This window comes from Eschrichtius robustus, chromosome X (assembly GCF_028021215.1).
Source record: "Eschrichtius robustus isolate mEscRob2 chromosome X, mEscRob2.pri, whole genome shotgun sequence".
NCBI classification, from domain to species: domain Eukaryota; kingdom Metazoa; phylum Chordata; class Mammalia; order Artiodactyla; family Eschrichtiidae; genus Eschrichtius; species Eschrichtius robustus.
The window spans coordinates 8,258,922-8,273,715 of NC_090845.1; the positions used below are offsets into that span (position 1 = coordinate 8,258,922).

General features: G+C 43.9%; 1 protein-coding gene and 1 pseudogene across 2 annotated transcripts in view; one reads left to right on the top strand and one right to left on the bottom strand.

The window, feature by feature from the left end:
* CLCN4 (chloride voltage-gated channel 4) overlaps positions 1-14,794 on the top strand; it is an 82,158-nt gene that overhangs the window by 41,373 nt on the left and 25,991 nt on the right. For both annotated transcript variants that reach the window (XM_068533242.1, XM_068533241.1), the window contains exons 3-5: positions 1,865-1,964; positions 6,162-6,349; positions 14,550-14,672. In XM_068533242.1, the coding sequence (XP_068389343.1) occupies positions 1,865-1,964; positions 6,162-6,349; positions 14,550-14,672 (411 nt within the window). The remainder of the gene's footprint in view (positions 1-1,864; positions 1,965-6,161; positions 6,350-14,549; positions 14,673-14,794) is intronic.
* On the bottom strand, positions 367-489 carry LOC137757492 (U4 spliceosomal RNA; annotated as a pseudogene).

The window sequence follows — 14,794 nt, forward strand, 5'->3', positions numbered from 1 at the left end:
GAGGGGAATGATGATCTCAGGAATGTACGATTCTGTTAACACAGGGAGGCAGAGGGGTCCTCTTACAACGTGTTTAGATGTAACCATCTGCCTGGAAAGCGTGATCCAGGCTGGCTCATTGAGCCTTCTTGCTGGTAATCAAAACTACAACGAGGTATCACCGCACACCGGTCAGAATGGCTATCATCAAAAAATCTACAAACAACAGTGCTGGAGAGGGTGTGGAGAAAAGGGAACCCTCCTCCTACACTGTTGGTGGGAATGTAAATTGATACAGCCACTATGGAGACCAGTATGGAGGTTCCTTAAAAAACTGAAAGTAGAGTTATCATGTGATCCAGCAACCCCACTCCTGGGCATGTATCCAGAGAAAACTCTAACTCGAAAAGATACATGCACCCCAGCGTTCACAGCAGCACTATTTACAATTAGCAGTAATCACGCCTCGGATAAACCTCATTGGCTGTGATACTGCCACTGCACAAAGCTAACGGCACTATTCACAATAGCCAAGACATGGAAGCAACCTAAATGTCCACTGACAGAGGAATGGATAAAGAGGGTGTGGTACACATATACAATGGAATATTACTCAGCCATAAAAAAGAATGAAATAATGCCATTTGCAGCAACATGGATGGACCTAGAGATTATCATACTGAGTGAAGTTAAGTCAGAGAAAGACAAATATCATATAATATTGCTTATACGTGGAATCTAAAAAAATGGTACAAGTGAACTTATTTACAAAACAGAAATAGACTCACAGACATAGAAAACCAACTTATGGTTACCAAAGAGGAAAGGGGGTGGGGGAGGGATAAATTAGGAGTTCGGGATTAACATATATACACTATTATATACAAAATAGATAAACAACAAGGTCCTACTGTATAGCACAGGGAACTATAGTTAATATTTTGTAATACGTATAATGGAAAAGAATCTGAAAAAGAATATATATATATATAGGTATAACTGAATCACTTTGCTGTACACCTGAAATTAACATTGTAAATCAATTATACTTAAATTAAAAAAAAGGTTCTTGGGACTTCCCTGGTGGCGCAGTGGTTAAGAATCCACCTGCCAATGCAGGGGACACGGGTTTGAGCCCTGGTCCGGGAAGATCCCACATGCCGCGGAGCAACTAAGCCCGTGTGCCACAGCTACTGAGCCTCCGCTCTAGAGCCCGCAAGCCACAACTACTGAGCCCACGAGCCACAACTACTGAAGCCTGCATACCTAGAGCCCGTGCTCCGCAACAAGAGAAGCCACCGCAATGAGAAGCCCACGCACCGCAACGAAGAGTAGCCCCTGCTCACCACAGCTAGAGAAAGCCCTCGCACAGCAATGAAGACCCAACGCAGCCATAAAGGGAGGGAGGGAGGAAGGAAGGAAGGAAGAAAGAAAGAGAAAGTAAGTTCATTCTTGTTGTTAACATGTAGCCTGGAAAATGAAAGAAGGAAATGAAGTCTTTGTCGAAGAGGGTCTTTTGTGAACAGACCTTATGATTTAAGCTAAAATAATGATTTGTATTCAAAACGGTGACACCGAAGTGATGTCTTCCTTCAGAATGGCTTTGAAATAGTCAAAGATCAAATCACACTTAGTGAGGTTTTTTTAATTAAGTGAATTTTTTTGGATTCTTTGGAGACTATTATGGCATCTTTATAGCTCTGTGAACTAGAAAGCCCATGTAACCATTGTGCTAGGTAACTGAAAGAATCACGTAAGTGGCAGTCTAGTTGCTTCATTATATTCGTTTTCTCAATCGCCGTGTGTCCTGAGGAAACAGTTTCAGAGAAGGAAGCATGAATTGGAAGGTGTATCCACGTCAACTCCGATGTCTTTCTGTTTCTAGATAACGAGCAAGAGCAAGGAGTCCATATGGGAGTTCATCAAGAGCTTGCTGGACGCCTGGTCGGGATGGGCGGTAATGCTGCTCATCGGCCTGCTGGCGGGTACGTGGGGCGTTTCTCTTGTCCTTCATGCGAGGGGGTTGTTCCTTCAAATACCTAGGAGCACAATACACGACGATGCACTTAACATAAATCTATCATCAGTAAAGCAAGAAGGCCCCAAGGCACGGACGGGCCCAGGTGCGGTCATTGGAGAGCGGTACCGAGAGAGCGGGTTGGCCCTTTCCACACTGTACAGAGGTTTACTGCCATGCTGGATTTTACTGAAGGCACACATTTCACATTCTATAGTACTTGACCACGTAGAAGGCGAGAAAGGACGGGAACATGTTGATCTCTAAAAATAAAACATCCTATGAGACTGGCCTTTACTAACACCGGCAGGCCCTGAGATGAACTGTAAACATCGAGAGACGCTCACTGTAACGCGAGACACCACAGGGTCTGAGGTAGGCCCGGGGGAGGTACCTCCAGCCCATGGGTTGTTCTGGCCCTCAGGGACTCCGTGTCCTTCATTTGTATAATCCCAACACCGTGTTTGTGAGCAGTAGCTGTTTCCAGAGTGAACGAACGAGTATCTCGAGGGGACACCTCCCCTTTTAATAGCAAATGCACCAGCCCTCCGTGGAAATTGTTTCCTGAAACTTACTTCCTTTTAGGAGGCTGTGAAGGTTAATGTCTAAGAAGAAAAAAAATTTGATCATGCTAAAGAGATTCCCTTAGGAAAACCCCCCTGCCTGTAGTAACACGCTAGTTGTGGTGATAGGACTGATTAGAGAATGGCTGTGCGATACAGGTTGAATATAGTACCTACTTGCAGAGCACCTGCGGGGCATAGAGTAAGATTTTGTGATTAGAGGACTTGGATTTCTGGCCGCCCTGTCACTCGTTACATCTACAGTGGTAGGAGGGGCTTGGTTGCCAGGGAGGGACTCCCTCTGCCTTGCATGTGCTGAAGGGCCCAGGAGAGAGCTGAAGGGGCAGTCCTCTCCTTCCGGTCACCGCAGCTGCCCGCCCATCCCCCGCGCCCTGTCCTTCCCCTCCCAGCGGCGCGCCGGGTGTATGTTGGCAGCAATGCTGGGAGGGAATTCGAGTTCATGGACATACGGCGTTTCGCCACCCATTCGTCTGGCTCTGTGAAGACCTTTAAAGGTAGGTGGCGGGGGGCGGGGAGGGTAGTCTGCTGCGAATTTTGATGTCTTTCTTTAGAATAGATTTATAAAACTGTACCCTGTGTTATTCTTGGCTCCTGGGAAGAAGGGATGAGTACGGGAAATGAAGGAATCAGAGTAGATGTCTTGGCATCCTGCTGGAGTCACACAGCGTAGATTTATCAACTGATCTCAGAGCCCTGTCGGGCTGTCTTTAACAAGTCAGATACCGACCATCGGGCTTCACTGTTAATCCGATTTCCATCAGTTCTTTCAGGAAGAATCACCTGGGGAATTAAAAAAAAAATGCTGCTGCCCAAGCTTCAATTAAATAGTACCCCTGGAGATGACACCCTAGCAGTGAGTAAAGCCCCCTTTCCCCTGTGATTCTAATGTGCAGCCAGGGGTGAGGACCACTGGAGAAGGGCGATCCCATGGTCACATCAGCAGGTGAATATAGGAGGGAGGCAAGAAAGGGGTGATCTTGGCAGTGAAGGTGGCTAAAGTGTTCTTTTGATCTGGATGAAGGAAAAGCCAGAAAACTGCCCCATTCACCTTCCCGTTCCCCAGTGGCGAGCCCCAGGGGTCCCACTGTCTGGCCTGTCCCCTCCTTAGTGGCAGCCCAGACATTATATTCTGACGCCCAAGACGGAGAGGCCCAAAAGCTGCGGCTCCTCTGCAGGGCATTAACCAGGAGCCACCACTGGGTGTCGCTGTTGCTCCACACAAGGCAGTTTTTGTTCAAATGTCATCTGCTTGAGGTGTTCTCTGACCACCTTTTCTAGAAGTACGTCTCTCCCTCTCTGAGCCTCGTCGCCCGCGCCCACTATATGTATGTTTGTGTGTATGTATGTAACGGCTTTATTGAGATATAACTCACATACCAAACAGTTCACCTAGTTAAAGTGTACAACTTGGTGGTTTTTAGTGTATTCACAGAGTTTTGCAACCATCACCAAGGTCAATTTTAGAGCATTTTCATCAGCTCCCAAAGAACCTCCCTACCCTTTAGCTATCAGCCCCAGTGCCCCTAGCCTCCTCTCAGTCCTGGGCAACCGCTAATCTACTTTCTGTCTCTGTAGATTTGCCTATTCTGGACATTTCATAAAATGGAATCATACAACATATGGTCCTTTGTGACTGGCCTCTTTTACAGCATAACGTTTCCGTGGTTCATCCATGCTGTCGCGTGTGTCAGTACTTCATTCCTTTTTGTTGCCATTGTGGGTGGACCACACTTTGTTTCTCCGTTCAGCAACTGTTTGGCTTTTGTGAATATGCTGTTGTGAACATTTGCGTACATGTCTTGTGTTGGGTATATGTTTTCATTTCTCGCGGGCAGATGCCTAGGAATGGAAGTGTTTGGTCAGGTGGTGACTCCTTGCTTAACTTTTTGAGGACCTGTCCGACCGTTCTCCTGCACCATTGTAGGAAATGGCTGCCATTGGAACGTGCTGTATTCTCCTCTCTAGCACCTACCACCTTCTGTTGGAGCCCCTCATTTACTTACTTATTCAGTCTAGTGTCTTCTCGCCCAAGGTGAGATTCCATGAAGGCAGGGACCTGAGTTTGCTGTGTTCACTGCTGTACCCCAGGGTGTGGAACAGTACGTGGCACGTAGTAAGTAGGTGCTCAATAAATAGCCCTTGAGTGAATGGACGGACCTGAGTTTTCTGATTTTCATTCGTTTGTTGCTCTCATTCATTCAACATGGATGTATAGTTCCAGCTATGTACCTGACATGAATACAACAATGGCCCTTGCCCACTTAAAGGGGACACAGGGTCTAGACACCTGGTTTGATCCCCACCGTGGCACACAAACTAGACAAGAGACTCCCCCCACCCTTATAGACTAGTTGGAGTGTGTGTGTGTGCATGTGTGGGATGTGTGTGTGTGTATACACATATATATAAATACTGATCATATCAGGATGTGGTAAGTATGGTGATGGGAGAATGCCTGGGAAGTATACTTAGCCCAGACTTAGGAAATCAGGGAAGGCTTCCTGAAGGAGGTGATATAAATGCCAGCACCTGGAAGATAAATAGGAGCTTGCCGGGTTGGGGGAGGACAGTGCTATCTGAGGCGGTGCAGAGAGGAGGGCCTGGTGTGCCAAGGAACACTGTGTGGGCAGGGTGTGGGATTCGTGATGGGGAGAGAGGAGCCTGGAGAGAAACGTGGGAACGGCGGTCAGAGCCTGCGCACTGCTGAGGATTCAGGTGTTCTGGCTAGAACAGTGGGCGACTGCTGATGGAACCAGGAGAGTGGCAAGGCCAGGTCGCCTGAGGCTGGCGTATGGCTGCCTTTGGTGTTGATGCCGGTGGGGAATTGATGTTGTAATGAGGATCCAGTAAAAGTGTGAAAAGTTTGGTAGCCCAAAAGTATTCCCTGCCTTTGTAAAAGACTGGAATGGGTTATTCTAGAAGGAGACCTAAAATGGCCTTCTCTGACCCACTGCATACTCGATTTTATCCCACTTCTATCGGCCTTTAAAGTAGTTATTTACTTATGTAGCTCCTCTGTCCTTTATCCACAATTTTTTAAAAATCCAGAAAGTTCTAACAAGTGAGATTTTTCAAGCTGGACTCCATTTGGTGGCAAAACTTTATTTCGGTGGCGAGGCTGTTGTAAATCGTTTTGTCTCCGTTCTGTCTTGAGTTGTCAGGTTTCCTGGAGGATACTCATGTGTGTGATCCCAGCATCCTGCCCCAGAAGCCGCTGAGGGGGTTACATGATGTATAGGGTGTAGGTACCCTGTTTCTAAGATTCAGAAGGGCTGGGTTCTGAAAGCCGCTCGGCCCCAGGGGCTTGCGGTGGGCTCAGCGCTGCGGGTCTCTCCCTCCCGCCCGATCAAAGCCGCCCGAGGACAGCGTATCGTTGGCCTTTGTGTCTCACTGGGCTGGGCACCACCTTTGCCACACCTGGTGCCCCGCCACTCGCTCAGGTGACCTCAAGACTGAAGAAAGAGGCTTCCTGGGTGCGTGGCAGCCCGGGGCACGGGCATCTCCGCCTGGCCCTCCGGGCGCACGTGCTGCCCTGGCCCACGCCGGCCGTCCCTCTGAGTGGCTCTCGCTGCTTCTTCCAGGCACCCTGGCCGGGGTCATCGATCTTGCCGTCGACTGGATGACAGACCTGAAGGAGGGCATCTGCCTGTCGGCCTTCTGGTACAGCCACGAGCAGTGCTGCTGGACTTCCAATGAGACCACGTTTGAGGACAGGGACAAGTGTCCCCTGTGGCAGAAGTGGTCGGAGCTGCTGGTGAAACAGTCGGAGGTGGGTGCAGGGGCGGGTCCTGGCTGGGAGCCCCGTGGCTGGTGTGGGGGGACGGCTGGGAGCCCCGTGGCTGGTGCGGGGGGACGTCCGAGCTCTCACCTTGCAGCGTCTGTCCTGACCGTCGTCGTGGCTACTACGAGTGCCACTTGCCGCTTGGCTTTTTCTAGCTCTAGGGTTCAAACTTCACTTGGAAAATCCTTTCCCACTATTTCATGTGCACGATGTATGTATTTTCTTTAAAGCCTTTTGTTTGGCTTTATTTTTCTTACTGAGAGTGATCTCTTGATCATGCTGAAGAAATAGGGTTGATTTTTATCCCTTCTGATTGAGAAGAAAAGATGTTACTATTTTTTAATAACAGCTTTAGTGAGACATAATCCATATTCCATGGGGTGTACCCATTAACGGGTACAATACGATGGCTTTTAGGATATTCACAGAGTTGTGCCACCATCGCCCTGATCTAATTTTAGAACTTTTTTTTTTTTTAACTTTTTTTTTTTTATTCAAACAGAAAGTCACAAAAATTATAATCAACCTCATCAGTTCACTCAGTCCCATGTAATAAATTTTTTTTTTATCTTGATCTTTTGTTAGCACTTTTATGAGTTCATCAGTTTTCCATTAGAGTTCTGAAAATGCTTATTCATTCAGTTCAGCAGTACAGTTACCAGAAACCTGTACTTGTCAGAGTCTTTTCCATGAATTCCTTGAAGATGAAACCCTTTTATAGGAACATTTTTGCAAAAGCGTCAGAGTAAACCCAGAACTGTCTGTAAATGACAAAAGACTTAAAAATGACCTCGGTTAAAGATTTGATGAAAGTTCATAATAATGCAATTGACAAGGAAATTTAGTTATTTCTGAGATATACATTTTAAAGTAATAACTAGAATTATGACTTACAACATTATACCAGAACATATAAGATTTTTAGGAATTTCATGTAATGTCTGAAACATTTATATTAACATATTTCCATACAAATAACCCAAAGGAAGTTTAGTATTAGTTAGTTTTTTTTTTATACAGCAGGTTCTTATTAGTCATCAATTTTATACACATCAGTGTATACGTGTCAATCCCAATCGCCCAATTCAGCACACCACCAATCCCCACCCCACCGCGGTTTTCCCCCCTGGTGTCCATACGTTTGTTCTCTACATCTGTGTCTCAACTTCTGCCCTGCAAACCGGTTCATCTGTACCATTTTTCTAGGTTCCACATACATGCATTAATATACGATATTTGTTTTTCTCTTTCTGACTTACTTCACTCTGTATGACAGTCTCTAGATCCATCCACATCTCAACAAATGACTCAACTTCATTCCTTTTTTGGCTGAGTAATATTCCATTGTACATATGAACCACACCTTCTTTATCCATTCGTCTGTCGTTGAACATTTAGGTTGCTTCCATGACCTGCTGTAAATAGTGCTGCAATGAACATTGGGGTGCATGTGTCTTTTTGAATCATGGTTTTCTCTGGGTATACGCCCAGTAGTGGGATTGCTGGATCATATGGTAATTCTATTTTTAGTTTTTTAAGGAACCTCCATACTGTTCTCCATAGTGGCTGTATCAATTTACATTCCCACCAACAGTGCAAGAGGGTTCCCTTTTCTCCACACCCTCTCCAGCATTTGTTGTTTGTAGATTTTCTGATGATGCCCATTCTAACTGGTGTGAGGTGATACCTCACTGTAGTTTTAATTTGCATTTCTCTAATAATTAGTCACGTTGAGCAGCTTTTCATGTGCTTCTTGGCCATCTGTATGTCTTCTTTGGAGAAATGTCTATTTAGGTCTTCTGCCCATTTTTGGATTGGGTTGCTTGTTTCTTTAATATTGAGCTCATGAGCTGTTTATATATTTTGGAGATTAATCCTTTGTCCGTTGATTCGTTTGCAAATATTTTCTCCCATTCTGAGGGTTGTCTTTTCGTCTTGTTTATGGTTTCCTTTGCTGTGCAAAAGCTTTGAAGTTTCATTAGGTCCCACTTGTTTATTTTTGTTTTTATTTCCATTACTCTAGGAGGTGGATCAAAAAAGATCTTGCTGTGATTTATGTCAAAGAGTGTTCTTCCTATGTTTTCCTCTAAGAGTTTTATAGTGTCCGGTCTTACATTTAGTTCTCGAATCCATTTTGAGTTTATTTTTGTGTATGGTGTTAGGGAGTGTTCTAATTTCATTCTTTTACATGTAGCTGTCCAGTTTTCCCAGCACCACTTATTGAAGAGACTGTCTTTTCTCCATTGTATATCTTTGCCTCCTTTGTCGTAGATTAGTTGACCATAGGTGGGTTTATCTCTGGGCTTTCTATCTTGTTCCATTGATCTATGTTTCTGTTTTTGTGCCAGTACCATATTGTCTTGATTACTGTAGCTTTGTAGTATAGTCTGAAGTCAGGGAGCCTGATTCCTCCAGCTCCGTTTTTTTTCCCTCAAGACTGCTTTGGCTATTTGGGGTCTTTTGTGTCTCCATACATATTTTAAGATGATTTGTTGTAGTTCCGTAAAAAATGCCATTGGTAATTTGATAGGGATTGCATTGAATCTGTAGATTGCTTTGGGTAGTATAGTCATTTTCACAATATTGATTCTTCCAATCCAAGAACATGGTATCTCTCTCCATCTGTTGGTATCATCTTTACTTTCTTTCATCAGTGTCTTATAGTTTTCTGCATACAGGTCTTTTGTCTCCCTAGGTAGGTTTATTCCTAGGTCTTTTATTCTTTTTGTTGCAGTGGTAAATGGGAGTGTTTCCTTAATTTCTCTTTCAGATTTTTCATCATTAGTGTATAGGAATGCAGGAGGTTTCTGTGCATTGATTTTGTATCCTGCAACTTTACCAAATTTATTGATTAGCTCTAGTAGTTTTCTGGTGGCATTTTTAGGATTCTCTATGTATAGTGTCATGTCATCTGCAAACAGTGACAGTTTTACTTCTTCTTTTCCAATTTGTGTTCCTTTTATTTCTTTTTCTTCTCTGATTGCCGTGGCTAGGCCTTCCAGAACTATGTTGAATAATAGTGGTGAGAGTGGACATCCTTGTCTCGTTCCTGATCTTAGAGGAAATGCTTTCATTTTTTCACCATTGAGAATGATGTTTGCTGTGGGTTTGTCGTATATGGCCTTTATTATGTTGAGGTAGGTTCCCTCTATGCCCACTTTCTGGAGAGTGTTTATCATAAATGGGTGTTGAATTTTGTCAAAAGCTTTTTCTGCATCTATTGAGATGATCATATGGTTTTTCTTCTTCACTTTGTTAATATGGTGTATCACATTGATTGATTTGCATTTATTGAAGAATCCTTGCATCCCTGGGATAAATCCCACTTGATCATGGTGTATGGTCCTTTTAATGTGTTGTTGGATTCTGTTTGCTAGTATTTTGTTGAGGATTTTTGCATCCATATTCATCAGTGATATTGGTCTGTACTTTTCTTTTTTTGTAGTATCTTTGTCTGGTTTTGGTATCAGCGTGATGGTGGCTTCATAGAAAGAGTTTGGGAGTGTTCCTTCTTCTGTAATTTTTTGGAAGAGTTTGAGAAGGATGGGTGTTAGCTCTTCTCTAAATGTTTGATAGGATTCACCTGTGAAGCCATCTGGTCCTGGACTTTTGTTTGTTGGAAGATTTTTAATCACAGTTTCAATTTCATTACTTGTGATTGGTCTGTTCATATTTTCTGTTTCTTCCTGGTTCAGTCTTGGAAGGTTATACCTTTCTAAGAATTTGTCCATTTCTTCCAGGTTGTCCGTTTTATTGGCATAGAGTTGCTTGTAGTAGTCTCTTAGGATGCTTTGTATTTCTGCGGTGTCTGTTGTAACTTCTCCTTTTTCATTGCTAATTTTATTGATTTGAGCCCTCTCTCTCTTTTTCTTGATGAGTCTGGCTAATGGTTTATCAATTTTGTTTATCTTCTCAAAGAACCAGCTTTTAGTTTTATTGATCTTTGCTATTGTTTTCTTTGTTTCTATTTCATTTATTTCTGCTCTGATCTTTATGATTTCTTTCCTTCTGCTAACTTTGGGTTTTGTTTGTTCTTCTTTCTCTAGTTCCTGTAGGTGTAAGGTTAGATTGTTTACTTGAGATTTTTCTTGTTTCTTGAGGTAGGCTTGTATAGCTATAAACTTCCCTCTTAGCACCGCTTTTGCTGCATCCCATAGGTTTTGGATCGTCGTGTTTTCGTTGTCATTTGTCTCTAGGTATTTTTTGATTTCCTCTCTGATTTCTTCAGTGATCTCTTGGTTATTTAGTAACGTATTGTTTAGCCTCCATGTGTTTGTGTTTTTTACGTTTTTTTCCCTGTAATTCATTTCTAATCTCATAGCCTTGTGGTCAGAAAAGATGCTTGATATGATTTCAGTTTTCTTAAATTTACTGAGGCTTGATTTGTGACCCAGGATGTGATCTGTCCTGGAGAATGTTCCATGCGCACTTGAGAAGGAAGTGTAATCTGCTGTTTTTGGATGGAATGTCCTATAAATATCAATTAAATCTATCTGGTCTATTGTGTCATTTAAAGCTTCTGTTTCCTTATTAATTTTCTCTTTGGATGATCTTTCCATTGGTGTAAGTGAGGTGTTAAAGTCCCCCACTAATACTGTGTTACTGTCGATTTCCTCTTTTATAGCTGTTAGCAGTTGCCTTATGAATTGAGGTGCTCCTGTGTTGGGTGCATACATATTTATAATTGTTATATCTTCTTCTTGGATTGATCCCTTGATCATTATGTAGTGTCTTTCCTTGTCTCTTGTAACATTCTTTATTTTAAAGTCTATTTTATGTGATATGAGTATTGCTACTCCAGCTTTCTTTTGATTTCCATTTGCATGGAATATCTTTTTCCATCCCCTCACTTTCAGTCTGTATGTGTCCCTAGGTCTGAAGTGGGTCTCTTGTAGACAGCATATATATGGGTCTTGTTTTTGTATCCATTCAACAAGCCTGTGTCTTTTGGTTGGAGCATTTAATCCATTCATGTTTAGGGTAATTATCGATATGTATGTTCCTGTTACCATTTTCTTAAATTGTTTTGGGTTTGTTTTTGTAGGTCCTTTTCTTCTCTTGTGTTTCCCACTTAGACAAGTTCCTTTAGCATTTGTTGTAGAGCTGGTTTGGTGGTGCTGAATTCTCTTAGCTTTTGTCTGTCTCTAAAGCTTTTGATTTCTCCATCGAATCTGAATGAGATCCTTGCCGGGTAGAGTAATCTTGGTTGTAGGTTCTTCCCTTTCAGCACTTTAAGTATATCATGCCACTCCCTTCTGGCTTGTAGAGTTTCTGCTGAGAAATCAGCTGTTAACCATATGGGAGTTCCCTTTTATGTTATTTTTCGTTTTTCCCTTGCTGCTTTCAATAATTTTTCTTTGTCTTTAATTTTTGCCAATTTGATTACTATGTGTCTTGGCGTGTTTCTCCTTGGGTTTATCCTGTATGGGACTCGCTGCGCTTCCTGGACTTGGGTGGCTATTTCCTTTCTCATGTTAGGGAAGTTTTCAACTCTAATCTCTTCGAATATTTTCTCTGCTCCTTTCTCTCTCTCTTCTCCTTCTGGGACCCCTCTAATGTGAATGTTGTTGCGTTTAATGTTGTCCCAGAGGTCTCTTAGGCTGTCTTCATTTCTTTTCATTCTTTTTTCTTTATTCTGTTCCGCTGCAGTGAATTCCACCATTCTGTCTTCCGGGTCACTTAACCGTTCTTCTGCCTCAGTTATTCTGCTATTGATTCCTTCTAGTGTAGTTTTCATTTCAGTTATTGTATTGTTCCTCTCTGTTTGTTTGTTCTTTAATTCTTCTAGGTCTTTGTTAAACATTTCTTGCATCTTCTCGATCTTTGCCTCCATTCTTTTTCTGAGGTCCTGGATCATCTTCACTATCATTATTCTGAATTCTTTTTCTGGAAGGTTGCCTATCTCCACTTCATTTAGTTGTTTTTCTGGGGTTTTATCTATCTTGTTCCTTCATCTGGTACATAGCCCTCTGCCTTTTCATCTTGTCTGTCTTTCTGTGAATGTCTAGAACATTTTTATCACCCCCAAAGAATCCTTGTACCCATCGGCCGTCACTCCCCATTTCCCCCCAAGTTTGCCAGCCCTAGGCAACCACGAATCTACTTTCTTGTCTCTGCAGATTCCCCTGTTCTGGACATTTCATGTAAATGGAATCATACAATCCGTGGACTTTTGTGTCTGGCTTCATTCACTTAGTGTAATGTCTTCCAAGTTCGTTTGTGTCGTAGCATAGATTGGTACTTTACTCCTTTTCATGGCCAAATAACATTCCATTGTCTGGATAGAGCACATTTCATTTCTCCATTCATCAGCTAAGTAACATGGGTTGCTTCCACTTTTGTGCTATTATGAATGATTTTGCTTTGAATGTTTGTCTACAAGTTTTTGTGTGGACATATGTTTTCATTTCTTTTGGGTAGATACCTAGGAGGGGAATTGCTGGGTCACATGGCAACTCTATATTTAACCTTTTGAGGAGCTGCCAGACTCTCTTCCAGAGTGGCTGCACCACTTGAGATTCCAGCAGCAGTGTATGTGGGTTCCAGTTTCCCCACATCCTCACCGACCCCAGTTGTTATCTGGTTTGGATTATAGCCCTCCTAGCAGGTGTGAAGTGCTATCTCATTGTGGATTAAGTTATCATCTTCCAATGCATCTTAGGAACACATTACAGAGGATGTTTGTGGGCCTTCTGTGATGGGAATATCCCAGGCCCAGGGGATGCAGCAGCAATGCACGGACCAGGCGCTTGCCTTCATGGCACTCCAAGCTTCAGATCCACGTACAAATCTTAGTTGGGGAAAAGGGTTAATTTCTACCCGAATTCAGTGGTTACCACAATGACTATGGGTCATTGACAGATCAGAAGCCCAGATGAGGGGGAGTTAGGTTGCCAAGATGCACATTAGGGGTAATGTGAGGACCATTCAAGCTAGAACTGTTCTTGGAAGGTAGACGTAATCCCTTTATTCTCCTCCTCCCTCTCCCACTCTCTTGCCCGATTGACTTAATGCAGCTCAAGACATTTGGAATGCACTTTGCCATTTGCTAAACCTCTTTCTCTGTGGAGTTGAAAATTAATTCCTTCAAATCTCAGAAGTAGACCGGGATCTTGAAATCTCACATGTTCTCAGTGCTCTCCGTTACTTCCAAAAATAAATTCTCTGCTTGAGTTGATGGAGGTGGGCAGGCAGAATTGGCTGGGCGCCATGTTTGATTTCTTCTCTCCTACTTTGGGGGGAAATATGGCCGTCTAGCTTCCCAGCCATTTCTAAGAGTTATACTTTGATTCAAAGCATTACTGTTAGCAAGGGTGAGACGTTATTTTTAGTCTCAAAAGAGTCCATTTTTCACTAGGTGAAATGTATTCCTCCGTCTGATTTCTCACCACATAGGGTGTGAATATCTGTGACTGTTAAGGCTAGAGCCGCCTCCTGGAGCGTGTTTTTGCATTTTACAGGCACACATGTGGCCGTGCCCACAGCCTGGCTTGTAGGTGCCCTCCTGTTCCCTCTCCATCACGTGAGGCATCCAGATGGTGGTGAGAAGCTGAGGCCTGGGGAATCGTGGTCTCCGCCCACAGACCAGGTCCTCAGCCTCAGAGACGCCAGACTGTGTGTTTGGTTCAGAAAGTGTTCCGCACACATCAGATAATTTGGAATATTGGGGCGGGGCCTGAGACTCTGCATTTCCAGCCCACGCCCAGGTGATGCTATGCTGCCGGCCCAGGGACCACACCTGGGTAGCAGTATTCTAAAATGCAGTTCCCACACTTCCCCACTGGCAGGGCAGCTGCGTGCTGCGGCGTGGATGTGGCCTTCGTGAAAGCAAAGAGGCTGATCCACCGTAGACGAGACCAAACAAACCTTCCCCGGGGCTCGAAGGCAGAATTTTCTGTTACACCTTTCATTAACTTGAGGGCCCGGAGCGATGAAAACCAAGCCTCATTCACAGTTGCTATGACTGCTGAGACCTTACCTGGTAGAAGGTGTGTGTACACAGCTCCCGGAGAAGCAGCCGGCGCCGTGTGTGTGTGAACCGACTGTAGCAATAGCAGCAGCTGATGGAAGCCAACCCTGCCTCTTCGCTGACACAGGACCCGGAGAGAAGCTGCCTGGCGGAGGGGCAGGCGCGTCGCTCAGTTCTGCGGTGGCTCACGTGTTCTTTCTTATTCTGTGTCTTGTTTAGGGTGCCAGCGCTTACATTCTGAATTACCTAATGTACATCCTGTGGGCGTTGCTGTTTGCGTTTTTGGCCGTCTCCCTGGTACGAGTATTTGCGCCATACGCCTGTGGCTCTGGTATACCCGAGGTGAGTGGGGGCTGAATGAATTTCTTTTGTGCCAATAATAAGAATAGCCAAATACGTGGCACTTCTGTGCTAAGCACGGTTCCAAGCACTGGACATCTGTTCACTCATTTAGTCCTCACAGG